The 16,552-nt window shown below is 32.6% G+C and overlaps 1 protein-coding gene across 6 annotated transcripts in view; it reads left to right on the top strand.

Moving 5' to 3' along the window:
- The window catches only part of LOC145239760 (GTPase KRas-like), a 195,053-nt gene that overhangs the window by 164,530 nt on the left and 13,971 nt on the right, over nt 1-16,552 (top strand). For all 6 annotated transcript variants that reach the window (XM_080103190.1, XM_080103187.1, XM_080103189.1 and 3 more), the window contains exons 6-7: nt 2,439-2,541; nt 7,300-7,339. In XM_080103190.1, the coding sequence (XP_079959316.1) occupies nt 2,439-2,541; nt 7,300-7,339 (143 nt within the window). The remainder of the gene's footprint in view (nt 1-2,438; nt 2,542-7,299; nt 7,340-16,552) is intronic.

The following is a 16,552-nucleotide window of genomic DNA, read 5'->3' as shown; positions in this document are numbered from 1 at the left end:
AGAAACTATTACAGTAGAAGACTTTCTTCCATCTAGGGATTTCTACTGTGTAGGGGTGGGATTTTGCTGCTTGTCAGGTTTGTCAGATGTATTTCTGTCAAGGTGGCATAAAGGTGTGTAGCTCGTCGGAGCATCCTATATTAAAATACTTGTAAAACAGGCAGAAGGATGCAACATTTCACTGATGTGGCTGTGCTGGACCTATTAGGTTGGCAACTCTTTTGAACTCTAAGAGGGAGAGACTAGTAGCAGATGCACCGACCCAAATGTGACAACAATACTCCATACGGGTGAATAGAGGTACAAGATACTCTCAGGCATAAGTAACTTTCTAGTACGGTAGAGAAAGCCAACCTTCTTTGGAGTAACCTTAGCAATGCCTTCAATGTATCTGTTCCCACTCAATATAAGAAAAGATAATCTAAGATTAAATTATGATTTGTTTTATCAAAATGACTGTATGCCAGCTTTGATTCACAAGTTAAGGTAAGAAAATTAAAAAAAATTTTCTTGAAAAACTATCTATATAATGTTTTCATTCACTAAAATTTGAAAAATTACTTTTCTACACTCCATGACCCTAGCTCATTTCGTATGATGGTTTATGATCCCACATGAGCTGGGAGATAGGAGTCCACTCCAAGATCGAATCCTACCAAAGACTCAAAAAACCATACTTTGAGGCTTCATTGCTAAACACCCAGCATCATAAGCTGAGGATCAAGGGTAAGTGAAGTAATCTAGAGTAAGGAGTAGCTCTATCTCTCTCTCTCTCTTTCGCAACCACTGAAAAAGGGACCTTTAGGTCGCCTTCAACTATGGTCAACTACTTTGGGGTTTTTTTTTGGGGGGGGGGGTTCCACTGAATTACAAGTTATAACAAAATTAAAATTATATTTATTGTAGTTACTGAGAATTGTTATCTTGAGTTGCACGAAAATGTATTTGCATTTGATTAAGATGTTTTCATTTTAACAGAAATCAAATTAAGAAAAATATCGAATTTTTAATATTGTCAACTGATTTGATCTGTTTATTTCGGAATCTTTGAGATAAGAATTGATAATTTTTATTTGAACTATTCAGACAATTATTCTCATCTTGGATTTTATTTTCACAGCATGTCAGAGTATCTTGTCGAACTCTGAAAATCTGTATGGAATTTCGAACGAAACTCTTTATTAATTAACAGAGATGCGATTTTGCTTTCGTTCTGTCCGTCATGACCAGGTAGAAACTTTAAGTAATTCACAATTGTATTTTTAGTATAGCTTGTACTGAAGATTGAACCTTTTAGAAGACTATCATTTAGAACTAATTTATTAGCACTTTTATCCATTGTACCATGGTTGAGTTTGGCAAGAGGCACCTACAGAAGATCGGCTGTTGCACTGGCTGAAATGTGAGAATAACATCTGAGATGAGAACAGTAGACTGAATAACCCAAATGATACAAAGTATTTTTTTTATTCTAACAAGTTACCCGTGTCTTTTAGTAATGTCACTTGTTTAGTCCGTGTTTACTTTTTCAATTTTTCTTTTCAGTTATATATACATATCACAGTTTCTGTTCATCACCACCCTCTCTAAAAACAAAATTAATACCTGCTCAACATTTATGTATTTGTGTGTGTGTGTGATGATAATTATGAATATAATATTCCAACATGATGGAAAATGAATAACCATAATTTATATGTTCATCAACATATATGTTCGTCTTTATTTCAAAACTTTCTCAAGGTGACTGAGACTAACATCCAAGATGAGAAATAACATGGAAGTACAATATTCGAAAATATTTGGTGCGTTTGTGAAATATTATACTTCTGTTATTTTTAAAATCAATCGTCTTCATAAAGTCTTGAAATAAAGATGAAATGTTGATGAATACATAATTTTTCATTTTACATATGTATGTATACATAAATAAAATGGCAGATGAATTATATCCTTCCATTCAAGGGCTTTTTCAGGAAGTCTTTTGATGTGCAAGTTGTTTTCTAGATGTTTGATTTTTTTTTTTTTTTTTTTGCTTTGAACATTGGATTTGTGTCATCAGTATATTGCCATTGATGATGAATGCTTATCTGATGAATTTGATTTTGTTCAAATATGCTTTGAATTTTATCTATGAACATGTGTAAGATTTCTTTTGCTCCAAAATTGGTGTTAAATCACAGTATATAATGCCGATCTGTGATTTTATTTATTTTGAGCTCTATTGGAATTTTTAAAATAATGCTTTCAGGGTTTTAAATATGGAGCTTCATTTTTCTTAGGAAATTTATATTTCCCAGGAACTCATTAAAAAGCTATCATCACTGTACACACACACACACACACACACCTATATATAATTTGCCATGATTTTAGTCAGTTAACAGCTTATTTACCCCTACCTCACCTAATCAAATGAACCTCCTTTTCTCTTCCAGTGCAATGAGGGACCAGTATATGCGCACAGGTGAAGGGTTCCTTTGTGTATTTGCTGTAAATAATACAAAGTCATTTGAGGATATCAACCAATATAGAGAACAGGTAAAGTAATGCATTACCAACCATTTTGTTTCCTTTGTGAATGATTAAAATTTCTTATCACTTGTGCATAAAATAAAGGCACCTGTGAAAAAATATGGCAGTTAAAAATGAAATAACAAAATTTTGAAGTACTTGATATTGAAAAATATTATCACACATGGAAAATGGTTGAGTATTTTTAGTAATAAAAGTCTATTATGCATTGTAGTCCAGAGGTTTTTGTCTCAATTAATGATTGTTTCCCTTTGGCATCAGTAATGATTATTTGTCCAGAATTCCCCCATATTAAAAAAAAAAAAAAGAAAGAAAAATCTGTATTATGTATGTACCTATGATGAAATGAAAATATCATCTTCCAAAAACCATGTAAATTGATCAAGTAGTTTTATTTTTAAATAAAAAAAATCAAATTTTATGAGTAACAGAAGAGCGGGTGTCTTGTCAGCCATTTTGAAAACCAACAAAAAAAAACAAAGGAGATAACTCAATAATTCAAACCCGTGAAATTTATGCCGCAATGCCTACAAATTTCTATGAATCACTTAAAAATGATTTGTTTTTTTAATATAGAGATAACTCTAGACAAAAACTAAAATCATTAATTTTATTTTTTATTAAAATTCTACCTGATCATTTTCCATAATTTTTGGTGTATGGTAATATTTTTCAATACCAAGTATATTTTATGAAATTTAGCTATTTTATTAAGTATCATATTTAATAGATGCTTTTTATGCATGAACACCAAATCCTCATTATTCGATTTTTAATTATATAATTCATTTGTTAGCTTTATTTTCATTTTGTTTTCCTATCTGGAACATTTAGCTTAAGTTTTTCTTTAAATATAAAAAGAAAAGTGCAAAATAAAATTAACTAAATTTAACTATAAATTCAAATAATGAAACAAAAAATGATTTCAACAAAGTTGTTAAACAAATTAATTCACTAGAATGCCAGTCCAACACAGTACTCTCTTGAGCAAACTTGCATGCTGTCGTTTTAATGTCAACATGCATGTGTAAAAATTCAAATTCGCCGGCTTTGAGAATAATTAATATTCTCAATCACTAGCATGTTGTGTTCACATTATATATACAGGGTGTCCAGAAAGTCACTGAAGGGTCTTGAACTTAAATAGATTCTTTATTTTTCATGAAATCTTTCTTTAATTAACATAATCTGACTAAGACATTCGGAAATTAAAAACAAACAAAAGATGCAAAATTTAAACAATTTTTATTCATGAAAAATGTCTTTTAAATGTTTCCCATTTTCAGCTTCACATATTTGTGCTCTTTCCAAAACATTCATGACAGATTGTAGAATCTCCGGATTGTGGTTTTAACACCCTTATTTCGTTCCTGATGTTTTCTTTCAATTCTTGCAGGGTTTGGAGTTTGACTTTTAGAGGTCTGCCAGTTTGCGGAACAAAATAAGATAGTTAAATTGCAAACCGGATATTCTGCAATCTGTCATGTATAATGTTTTGGAAAAAGCACGAATATGCAAAACTAGGAATAGGCAACATTTAAGACATTATTTTTCATAAATATTGTTTGGATTTTGCTTTTTTTTTTTTTTTTTTTTTAATTTTCCAATGTCTTAATCAGATTGTGTTAAAATTACAGAAACATATCAAAAAAAAATAATCTATTCAAGTTCAAAACCCTTCAGTGACTTTTTGGATACCCTGTATATAGATTGTATATCATCATTGTTTAATGTTTGTTTCTATGCAAGCATGGGTTTTGCTTGATGGCTCTTCTGCAAGGCTTCGGTCTGAATTTCAATTTCCTATGGTCATCTTTAACTAACTGGCTGATGGATAGACTGTATACTGGCAGAAGGAGACTGACCCATTTGGTTGCCTTTTTGTGCATCATGCTAGCCAGTGGTGTTAGCTAAGAATGAAAGGTAACAAGCATAACCACTGCAACTACCACATTAGCCATTGAGATACTCTTGTGATATTAAAAAAAAAAAAGATCAACCACAAATGTGTATTTTTTTCGGTAACAATTATATATGACAAATACATGTTAAAAGGTAACTTGTGGTTGTAGTATTGCAGCTTAAAATAAGTAGCACCAAAATTTTTTTTGCATATTGATATATTACTAGCAGAACCTGTCTCCATTTGTTATCTGTTGCTGTCATGCTTAAAAATATTTCCATTCTGTGGATGCTCATGCAAACTAAAACTCCATGATATTATTGTATCATTATTGTCCAAACTGAAATATACTAGTAATCTGCTTAATATAACTTCAGATTATTATTTAATCACTGATTGGACAATCTCACATTTTTTAAGTGAGTGTGAAAGGTAATAACATATATATATATATATATATGAGCATGAAATGTCTTGGAATATTATCTTATGATACACAATTTAAAAGGCAATTTCATGTTCATGCATAGGTCATCACCCTTCATCTTTGTTTTTAAGACTTGATTATCCAATAGAATGCAATAAAGTTTTGTTTTTTATTTTATCTGATGTGTTGAACATGTAATTTCTCTGAAATACACTTTCTTGGCATTCAGACTAAGATCAAATTATGTGGTTTAAGGTTAATAAAAACAACTTTAATAGAATACCTTAATCAATTTATAAATAATAATCATTATATAAGATATGCAATTTAGAGTTAAATTTGAGAAATTCATTTCAAAGTACTTACAAAAATCATATACTAATTATCAAAGTACTTACAAAATATACTAATTATCAAAGTACTTACAAAATCATATACTAATTATCATGAAAAAAAAATTAGTTTTAAAAGGATTAAATTACAGCAAAATTTGCATAATCAAAGGGAAAAATGATACAAATATCTTTTATGTGATGCCTTAGTTATTTTCAAGAAAAATATTAATACAATGAGCAAAAAGGTTGGGCCATACAAGATCACTCAAGACTTATCAGCTGTTTATCTATGGACATAAAAATCGACTATGAGGGCTTGCCATTTGGTATGAAGATAACTTTTGCAAAGCCTCAAGTGCCTGGTGATAAACATGAAACTTTGTATGTAAAAAGACATTATTTCAAAGAGATAGCCTATGTCACTACCACTATTTATTCCACTTGGATTTTTATTGAAAATTCATAAACTGTGACGTCTGTTAAGACATTCTTCTTGCTTATCTAAAATAATAAGTCTTTTTATGTATATGGATACAGAAGTATATATATTTCATTATACATGTTTAGTGTTTGAATCCGCATACAGTGAGAGAAATACATAGCTAAGTGAAAAATGTGTACAGCTAATTGGAATTAATGAAAAAAAAAAATTTTTATTTTTTTTTTTTTTTTATAAAATCAGTTTTATCATATTTTGCCAATCTGCTATTGATAAGAGCAAAATACTCGTAAAGCAGGTGGAGATAAATTCAGTCTATCATTTAACCAAGTAATAATGAATGGTGGATCGATAAAACTGATTTTTATTTTTAATTAAAAATTATACTGAGTAATTTCCCCTAATCTTTAGTGAGGATACTTATTTTTGCAAATATGTAAGTATATCAGGGTTTTAACTTCGAATGAGATTTTCATCTGTGCCCCATACTGTAGAAACACCAAATTGTTTAACTTGCATACAGTTGTGTATAAGCAGTGCTTTGATATCGTTGTTCACTAATTTCAGTAAGTTGTTTAATAAGCCTTTGCAAGTATAGATTTTTGTGTCATACGTTATAAACGCTTCTAGTTAACATAATTTAGGAATTAAATATGTCTTATTTGGATAATTCTGATTACTGTTTTCATCTTTAGTGTTATTTTCACGATTTTTCAGCTGATGTAACCTCTCATTCTTCAGGGTATCTTGTTGAAATCTGGTATCTTTCTGTCAAACTTGTGAATCTGCACAGAATTTTGAACAAAACTCTTTATTTAATCCATGGGGTAGCATGCTCTAGTTTTGTTGGCCATGACTGGGTAGAAGTTCTAAGTCATTTTGTAATTGTATTCTTAGTATCACCTGCACTGAGGATTAAACCTTCAACCTCCAGAAGAGTATCACTTACAACTGAATTTTACCAAATATATTATACTATGTCATAGCAAATTACCTGGATTTGTATCCAATCATGGCTGACGAAACGAGGGCATGACATCCCATGGATTAAATGAAGGGTTCCGTTCAATGTTCCATCTAGATTCCTGAATTTGACAAGATACACCTAAAAAAAGGTTGGAGGTTACATTGGCTGATATGTTGTGAAAATAACACTCAACATGAGAACAGTAGTCTGGATAATCTAAATATGAATTATCAATTCTCATCTCAAACATTCAAGAACAAACTGAATATCTGTGTTGGATTACATAAAAAAAAATTTTTTTTAAGTTTTCATAAAAAATATTTATTTGAATTTGATAATCAAAATATATTTATGAAACATTTTTTTTTTTTTTTTTTTAATGAAACAAAAAACGTATCCAATAAAGAATATTTTCAAAATAGTTATCTTTGATTCGCTGCCACCGCAGGAATTCTTGCAGATGACTATTGAAGTTTGCATCACTAGTCCCTCTCATGGCTGTGAATTTAACTTTGTGAAGATTCCAGTTACTTTCCACGTGATTTGTGTGAATAATAGTCATTTGAATCAGTAAAGTTATATCTGGTTTACCACAGCATTATAGGTACACAAATCATCTGTCACAATTTGTGTGCCTGTGTTGGATTATATAACATTTTTGTTTATATACTTTTCTTTTCTCTCTGTTTTTAGATAAAACGAGTGAAAGATGCTGATGAAGTTCCCATGGTCTGTAAGTATGACTGTTTTTTGTATGAGATTTTTATATTCTTCCATTAATTAAATATGCTCTCCCTACTTCTTTAAATGTTAGCAGACATTTTTTAATTTTTAATTTTTTTTAAAAATTTTTAATGAAGTTAATTTCTTGATAAAACTGTGATTCTTAATCATCTTTTTTATTTACTTTTTAAAATTCTTGTCGTGTGATAATGTCGAACTAAATGCTTCATCTAGTCTACTAACTCCTACCACTTACAGTACAAAAAAAAAATTGCTGCTTCCTTTAACTTCAAGATTAACGTTCCCATATACCCAGACTTCATTGATACCCTGTATATTAATTGTTACTTAAGATAAAATAAACTAATTATCTGTATCTGAAATGTCTGTCATCCCTGGCGAGTGTCTGGTTGGTGCTGATCACAAAGGATTCTAGATAATTTGGTGCAGATGCAGATTGGTAGTTAGCTTTTGACTTCCAAGGTCACTTGAAACTACTAGAATCTGGTATTTCTAAATGGTGATCCATCTAACTAGGCTCAATGTTGCTTAACTTCGGTGATTTTTTTTTTTTTACGGACACTGATGAACCACCATGGTTGTAACCATATGCAAAATATATCTTAAAAAATTGTTTTAAGAAAAAAATATCTATCTTCCACAAAATGTTACTTAATTTGTGATAATAAGTTGACATTAAAAAAAAAAACACTGACACGGAAGGTTAAGTAATAATACTGTGTAATTTACACTGGCCAGTTGGTATTATTACTAACAATTATTAAACGTTGCTGAACTAGAGGTGCAGTTGAACAATACGTAACCCTTGCTTCACTCTAAAGTTTACATTACACAAGTATACTTTCACAAGGCATCCATTGTTTATAAAATCAAAGTCTTTTTATCTTCTAACTTTTGTTTATTTGAAATTTCAACTTAAAAAAAAAGTATTAAAGAGTGAACTGACAATAAATGTCTTTAATTTTTTTTATTCATGTTTAAATTAAAATAATAAAAAAATAAAAAATAAGAAAGTCATTTACTTATACTTTGGCATTTACTCTGGAACAGATGGGTTGGTTCAATCTCAAGAATTAAGTGCGTCCTGAATGAATGATTACCCTCCACTACACAAGCAGATAAGAATGTTAACCAATCATGGTTCCAGCAGCAAACCCCATAAAATCAATGGCCCAGGATCAGTTTGGTATCCTGTTTCACCATTCTAAGCTAGATTTTTAGTTGGCCTCCATGTTGTTTTTTCCAACTCTGAAGAGGAACTGATGATGTAGATGAAATCATGTGGATGATGACAAAGAGCTTGACCAAATCAGTAAAGACGTCTTGAGAGGAGATCAATATGATTGCTAGCAATCATTTAGCAATGTTGGACCAGAAGTATTGTTGCAGATTGTGTAGCTATTTCTTCATTATAAATTTTACATTTACACAAACACTTTTAAGAGGGTTAAGAAATGAGACAACGATGAAATGGAGTTTCATTCTATATTAATAAACAAACTTTATTTGTCATTTTCATTTCCCCCTCACCAAACTTTCACAAGAAATACTTGTCTAGCTGAAAACACTATCAATAATTCCCCCCCCCTTTATCTGTGCCTAAACCTAAACGTAGATTCCAGAGAACAATCTTCTTTCTTAGAACTGCACACCTGTGGAACTGTCTTCTGTTTTCCTGCTTTCCAGTCCAATGTAAACAAGTTCTTGATAAGCCGTTCCCCTTAAGTTAACAAATTTACTGAATTTCCATTACTGACAATATTGTCCAATTGTCCACTCTTTAACCCTTATCCTTGAGTGGCCCCTGGACCTTGATAATGTGGTGATGCCTATGTAAAAAAAAAAAAAAAGGAAAGACAAAACAATTGGTAAAACATAAAAAAAATAAAGAGTATGCAGGTAAAATATAAGTATGAGAGAAAAAGGTGAGGGAACTGATTTGTCTTGTCGCCACTTCCAGTAGTGCTACTCCAGAAGTTAGGAAGCATGTTAGCTGACTATAACCATATTTTTTTATGTAATGATGAGAAGTAGGTTTGTTTTATATTGCTGGTCAAGGAACTGTCCTTGGTTCAGCTTTGTTTTTCCTGTATACCAATGATCTGCAATATGAACTGATCAAAATGATACTACTCTTTGCAGATGATGTGAAGCAGGTATCACCTAGAAGCAACTATTTTATTGATTTCCTCTCCAGGAGGTTAGACACAAGGTCAGGTGTTGGTTTGATGAAATTGTTTCTGTGGTACAAACTTGATTTTAAACTTAACACAGCCAAATTTTCAGTCTGTGTCATTAACCATTTAGTCACTGTCACCTAGAAGCAAGTATGATCAATTTCAAGATAATCTCAAAATCCGGTCCTGGTCTTCAAGCTGCGTGTGTGGCTTTAAGGTGCCTTTTCTGGGAAAGGCAGATGGCAACAATAATCCACATGAGAAAATGATCCCGTCAGAGACAAAGTGCCGAATAGTTAGCAGACTTGAATAAAAACTCTGCTCCTAGGTAGTGTTGACGGCCTTATATAAGTATGTAGTTTGTATGTAACCGAAGAGCATCTCAAGAGGATACATATTCCTAGGCCGAATGGTCACTAAGCAGTGACGGAGTCCTTTTTTTCTCCATTTTCTTTCCCCCCCAAGTTGTGTGGGTACGATTTCTGAATAGAACTTAATCAGAGTTACTATACATCACATAGTTCTCTTCTAACAATCTTGGACATCTTCGGATTCATGAAGACCGATGCAGATCACTAATTTCATCAGCAACTATACTCTGAAGTGCTATCTCTCACTTAGATTAAATACATAATTGTGCAACGTTATGCCATTTGTATCAGCGTGGCCCTATGGGTTAGCATGTTAACTAAGAAATATTTGTTTCCGCCTTCGCGCCCAAAATAATGCGGACGTTTCGGCTGTTTTTCATTTTGAACATATATTTGAAAACGTATATTTTTGATAAGCTTTTGCAGTTAAACAGGGTTAACATTTTTGTTTATTTTTGGTTTCGTACATTATATTATTTACTTGGCTCAGAAAATAATTAGTGCGATTTATGTTGGCGGTTTAATTAGCTGAGGGCTGATTTAAAGATCCAATTTATATTAAATTCACGTGCCATTTTTCAAAATTTTGACTTATCGACCATTGATTTAGCTCAGTGTTGGACTTCTAATAAAATAAATAGAACATTACTGACGCGAATCACAAATATTTATTTTTAAATCGTAACCGCTTAAAACTTTTTCTCGCGCACATGCTCCAAGTTTGTAGATGTGGGCCAACATCAGTGTCTTTTTTTTTTTTTTTTTTTTTTTTTTTTTCACCTATTTAAAGCTGGTACAGATTATTCAATAAGAAAATATGAAATTAAAACAAAAATCATTAATCAAGTGTAGTAAATAGAATGATAGTATAAATAAAAATAAATTAGCATGAAATAATAACAGAAAAAAGTATCGCATACCTATTTTAGCTGATTATTTTTAATAAACTTTAAGAAGTACACACTTTATTTAGCTTTACTTCAAAGCAGATACAGGTTAAAAATATTTTTAATGTTTTGTATGCCACAAAGGAAAAAAAACTATGTAGATAAATGAATTTATCGTATTTTTACTTTTTGATTCGTATATAATGTAGCGCATTTTTTCTTTGAAATTTCATAATAGCGTTTTCTACATTTCTAATTGTTAAATAGTTATAAATCTATAGATGCAAAGTAAAGATAACAAATCAGCCATTCAGGAACCTTTATGGACTAGTATTAATTATAAACATATTTGATTAAGAATATTGCTAAGATATCTTTATTACTTTAACTTATTTCATTTTAATGGAGCTGGAGATACTGAACATATGAAAACAGATATTGCGTATAATTTAACCTCGTATGAATGCGAGCTATTGGGTTGTGATTAAAATGTCGTATTAGTTCTGCTATCCGTCCGAGAAAACAATCTTTCTTGACTGAGTCAACAGTATTCATATTTGGAGATGTATATTTTGTACATAAACACGGATTTTTTGTTACGCTGCCGTCAGAGGATGACAAATTGATAGGGGCTCTTTAGTCAAGTCGTGGTGATTAATTGTAGCTCCTCTTTTTCCTCCATTCGATTTAAGTGACATATTTGTTTAAATAGATTAATTGTTTTGGAGGAAAAACTTATAGGATATATTTGTTTTCACTTACTGTGTGGTTCTCGTAAGTATTTTTTAATTTTTTACTTCAGTAAAGGTCTATTTTGTCCGGTTCAGATTCTGTAGCAGCACATTGATTTCAATAATAGATTAAAACAAACTAATATGTGCCACGTAGATACGGGGATATGTGTAAATGTACTAATAGAAAATTATGTCATGCGATTGTCGTATCCCTGTATCGCAGTAAAACGACTTCAGAAAACTGGTTATATTGCCACTTTTAAAGAGAACTGTTGGTTTAAACCTGCATACAGTTTCTTACTTCTAAATTAACAAGAAAAGAAACAAATGATTCTTTTTTTAAGTTGAATAAAAGTACATTTACATTTTATTCTAGGGATATTGATGGCTATAATCCGAATATTTTATATCGTTTGTTCTTTCGTTACGACAATCCACCACGTTCACATTGTTTTCTGATTTGAATACAATGTTTGCTTGCAACTTGCTGCGTGGCTCTCGCAAACAAGTAAATTTTTTTTTTTTTATTATGAACTTCAAGTATAAAACACTTTGAAAAATGTACTGGATCTGGAATTGAATAATCCCGAAGTGTGTAGATATGCAAAGCAAAAAAAAGAACATCGTTTAGGTAGGATTTTGTCTTAAAATTACTAAAAAGCAATTCAAGAAATTAACCAGGTAGACTTAGGGACCATTGCATTTAGAATAGGTTTTTAAACATGGATTTAAAAACTGTTCCATACGCTCAAATTAAACTAAATTTATAGTGATGTACGTTTTGGAAAATCAAGAGATAGTATTTAACCTACGAGTCAAAATCAGCAGTATATAGTAACTAAATGGCAGCAACACTAAGATGCCGAGCCAATGCAAATTGGAGCAAACGCACGGCTGTCGAGTTTTAGGAAATATCTACATAAAATTATAAAGCCGATAAATGTAGACGAGATAGTTTTAAATAGCTTGGCGTGATGCCCAACACCTCTAATCTTAGATTAGGAATGTATTAAACACTGGACCTGAGAGGGATAGTAAAGTAAAAGTGGAAGTTAACCGCTTATATGTACTCGAAGTAAGGGGAGTATTAATTAGGAGTGAAGTCCTAGGGTTTTAGTTATCAATACTGGTCCAAGTAAATCGTAGCACATTTTAATTAGTAAATAAATGCTTTTAGCAATAAAAGTAGTGCAGTTTGAGTTATATCGACATTTAAGTGTGTACAAAAATCTACTGGTGCTACCAGATCAGGCTGCCCTGTGGCTTCCTGAGACGAAATGCACCTACATTGACGTTTTTTTGTTTTCTGATCTTTTTTGTAAAACTTAATTATGTTCTGCAAAACCAAAAAAAAACAACAGCCTTTCTCCCTCCCCTTTTTATTTTATTTTTTCCTACCCTACTCCCGGTCTTGGATATGACCTTAAACTATATCCGATGGTGAGGTCCGGCTTACGGGCTTTGGGGAGTGTGGAGCCACCTCTTAATTGCCATTGCTCCCAGGTCCACCCTGACCCGGAGTGGTAGTACCTGTTAGGGTCCCAACTATGGATTAAATAGAAACAGATTTTAAAAAGGAAAAGAAACAACAAAAAAAAGAAAAAGAAAACAAATATATTTTATTAAATTATTATTATTTTATTTATTTTTTTTTTTTTTTTGCCCTGTCGGTAGGGCATGAGAACAAACCGACTGCCCCTCTGCAGAGGGTAAAAATCCCTCAATGGGGCAACCAGTTAGCCGTGGGTTGCTACCCGTAATGTCTTAGGACGTGATCCTGGTGATTGAGCAAACCTAGACCAGAATACATAGAAGTTTAGGCACCGCAACACATTACTTTGGCCCTTACTTCGACTAGACAGGCGGTCGGAGAGGCCCGATCCGACCAATCGGCCAATCACGCCAAGCCCCACCATATATTGCCCATTCCAAAAACTCACTACTAACACAACACATCCTCCCCTCTCCCAGCAATAACCCTACTCCCTAATATATGATGGAAAGCGGTGGCTGAGGGTCAATCGATTAGGTGTGAATATCGATGACGAGGCTGTAAACCCCTCAGGATTGCTACAGATCCCATAGCAATATCAAGAGAGAACAGATAATCATTATGATACCACCAAAGTCGGTTATATTATCATTGTATCCCTGTGGAGGCTGGGCGAATGGGTTTCCCCCCCCAGGCTCTTCCCAAATAGGACTCCGAGGTGGGTGGGGAACAAAGATGACAAAAAAGGAAAAACAAAATATATGGCTTATTCCTCCCAAAAACCACCCAACCACCCAAAGAGAACCCACTCTGATGTCTCTGACATCAGTAGCTCTGACGAAGAGACGATAAAACCAAGGAACTCAACATTCGTAGTAATAGAATCAATGGAGGAAACTCCTTTGAGCAAACTATCACCTTTTAAAATTGAAAGAAATCTTAAAACTTTAAAACCAAAGTCTATTAAAAAACAATTTAACGGCAGCCTACTAATAGAAACCCATAACGAAGAACAAACTAAAGAAATATTGAAACTAAAATTATTTGAAAACATCAAAGTCAAATGCTACAGACATCCAACCCTAAATACCTGCAAAGGAGTTGTGAAAAGCCACGAACTTGCACTTTGTCCCTTGGAGGAAATCAAGACAAACTTACAGAAACAGAATGTGTTAGATGTTCGTAGAGTCCAAATCAAAAAAAAACAGTGAGAAAATCGATACCAACACATATATACTAATTTTTGATTCCCTCACCATACCCAAAGAAGTGAAAGTTGGATATATGAAAATAAATGTAGAAATTTATATTCCAAACACCCTCCAATGCTTCAAGTGCCAGAAGTTTGGACACCATCAAGATCGGTGCACACGATTACCAGTGTGTGGAAGATGTGGAGAAAGCGGCCCACACATTGACTGCAAAAAAGATTTCAAGTGTGCCAACTGCCTTGGAAATCATGGCGCTGGCTCTAGATACTGTGAAATATGGAAAAGAGAAAAAGAAGTGACCAAACTAAAACATATAAAGAATATATCTTACCCAGAGGCCAGGAAAATCATTGAAACTAAAACATATGCAGATGCAACTATAAAAACTACTCCAATAAACAATCAAAATGGTCATATACATGTAACGGATACAACTAACAAGAAAATTGATGTCTTAAGCAAACTAATAAAGGAAATGAAAGAACTATTAGAAGAAATGAGGAAAATGAATAGTGCAATGTCTGCAACCAATCCAAGGATAATATTAAGTAAAGACACTACTTAACCACAAAAAGAAACAAAACCACAAACCATTTCTACAAAAACAACCGAACAACCATCAAACATATCACAAGCCAGAAAAGAATCAAAAATCCCCCCCCAGACAAAAAAACAAAAACAAACAAAAACAGGAAAAGAAAGATCCCGATCTATATCCCGAACAGGGACTCCGACAGAAAATAGATTTGAGGGATTGGAGACGATGGAAGTTGAACACAATTCCAAATGATGAACAAAATATTACAATGGAATATCAGAGGGATAAAAGCAAACCAAAATGAACTCACATTATTAATAACAAATATGAGCCCAGCACTTGTCTGTCTGCAGGAGACCTTTCTGAAAGAAAATAATACCATCAACATAAAACACTACACATCTTACAACTACATAAATAAAGATACGGACAGAGCTTCTGGAGGCACATCAATACTCGTGAAGAATGAAGTCCCTCAAAGACAAATAAATATAAACATAAACTTGCAAGCAATTGCAGTTTCAGTGACTCTACATAGAACTATAACACTTTGCTCAACCTATATCCCTCCAAAAGATACAATCAACGAAACTGAGATAACTCAATTAATAAAACAACTCCCTAAACCCTTTTTTCTACTAGGAGATCTCAACAGTCACAATGTAATATGGGGAAGTAAAGAAACAAATAAAAAAGGAAAAGAAATAGAAAACATAATAAATAAAAATAATCTATGCCTTCTTAATAATCAAAACTACACCTATATGTACCCAGCAACAGGTACTTTCACCGCCATCAACCTTACCTTATGTGATCCTTCCATATATATGGACTATGATTGGAAAGTACACAATGACACCTGTGGGAGTGATCATTTCCCAATCATCCTGAAAAGTCTAAGTACTAGTAATGAACAAAAAACACTCAAATGGAACCTACATAAAGCGGATTGGGAAGACTTCCAGGAACAGTGCAAAAACCAATTAATTATCGAAAAGAAAGATGAAGATGACCATTTGAACTACTTCATTAAAACACTCACAAACATAGCAAATAATACCATACCGAAAAAAACCAAAACCAACACTCACAACAAACCTCGGTTCACAAAAGAATGCAGAAAAACCATCAGAGCTCGACGAGCTGCCTTGAGAAAATTCGAAAAGTACCCAACAAGCGAAAATCTGGATTTCTTCAAAAACAACAGAGTAAAAGCCAGACGAATCATAAAGGAATCCAAAAGAACAACATGGAGAAATTATATATCCAAAATTAATGTGAATACCAAGGCAAAAACAGTTTGGAACATGATGAGGAAAATAGAAGGAAAGTGTAGTAGTACACCAATATCCCACATCTCTAAAGACAACAAAATATACACCGATCAAAAAGACATTTCCAATAACCTGGCAGATAATTTATCAAAAATTTCATCATGTGACAGACAGAGAAATTCAAAAAGATTAGAGAAAAGGAAAAGAAGAAAATTCTATTTAAATCACAAAATACTGAAAAATACAACCAACCTCTTACCTTGGCTGAATTAAAAGAATCGCTAACCAAATCCCATGATACAGCTACAGAGCCCGATGAAATTCCATATGAAATCCTCAAAAAACTTCCAGAAACCTCAATGAAATACCTACTTGAAATTTTCAATATTATATGGTCCAGTGGAAACGTACCTGAGACCTGGAAAGAGGCCACAATAATACCAATCCCCAAATCTGAAAACTCAAACATCCAATCCCAATCAAGTAACGTCTCAGATCCATTGAATTTCAGGCCAATA

Source organism: Euprymna scolopes, chromosome 19 (assembly GCF_053919585.1).
Source record: "Euprymna scolopes isolate OS-2025 chromosome 19, ASM5391958v1, whole genome shotgun sequence".
NCBI classification, from domain to species: domain Eukaryota; kingdom Metazoa; phylum Mollusca; class Cephalopoda; order Sepiida; family Sepiolidae; genus Euprymna; species Euprymna scolopes.
The sequence above is the reverse complement of the archived record's forward strand: the minus strand, read 5'-3'. Positions and strand labels throughout refer to the sequence as shown.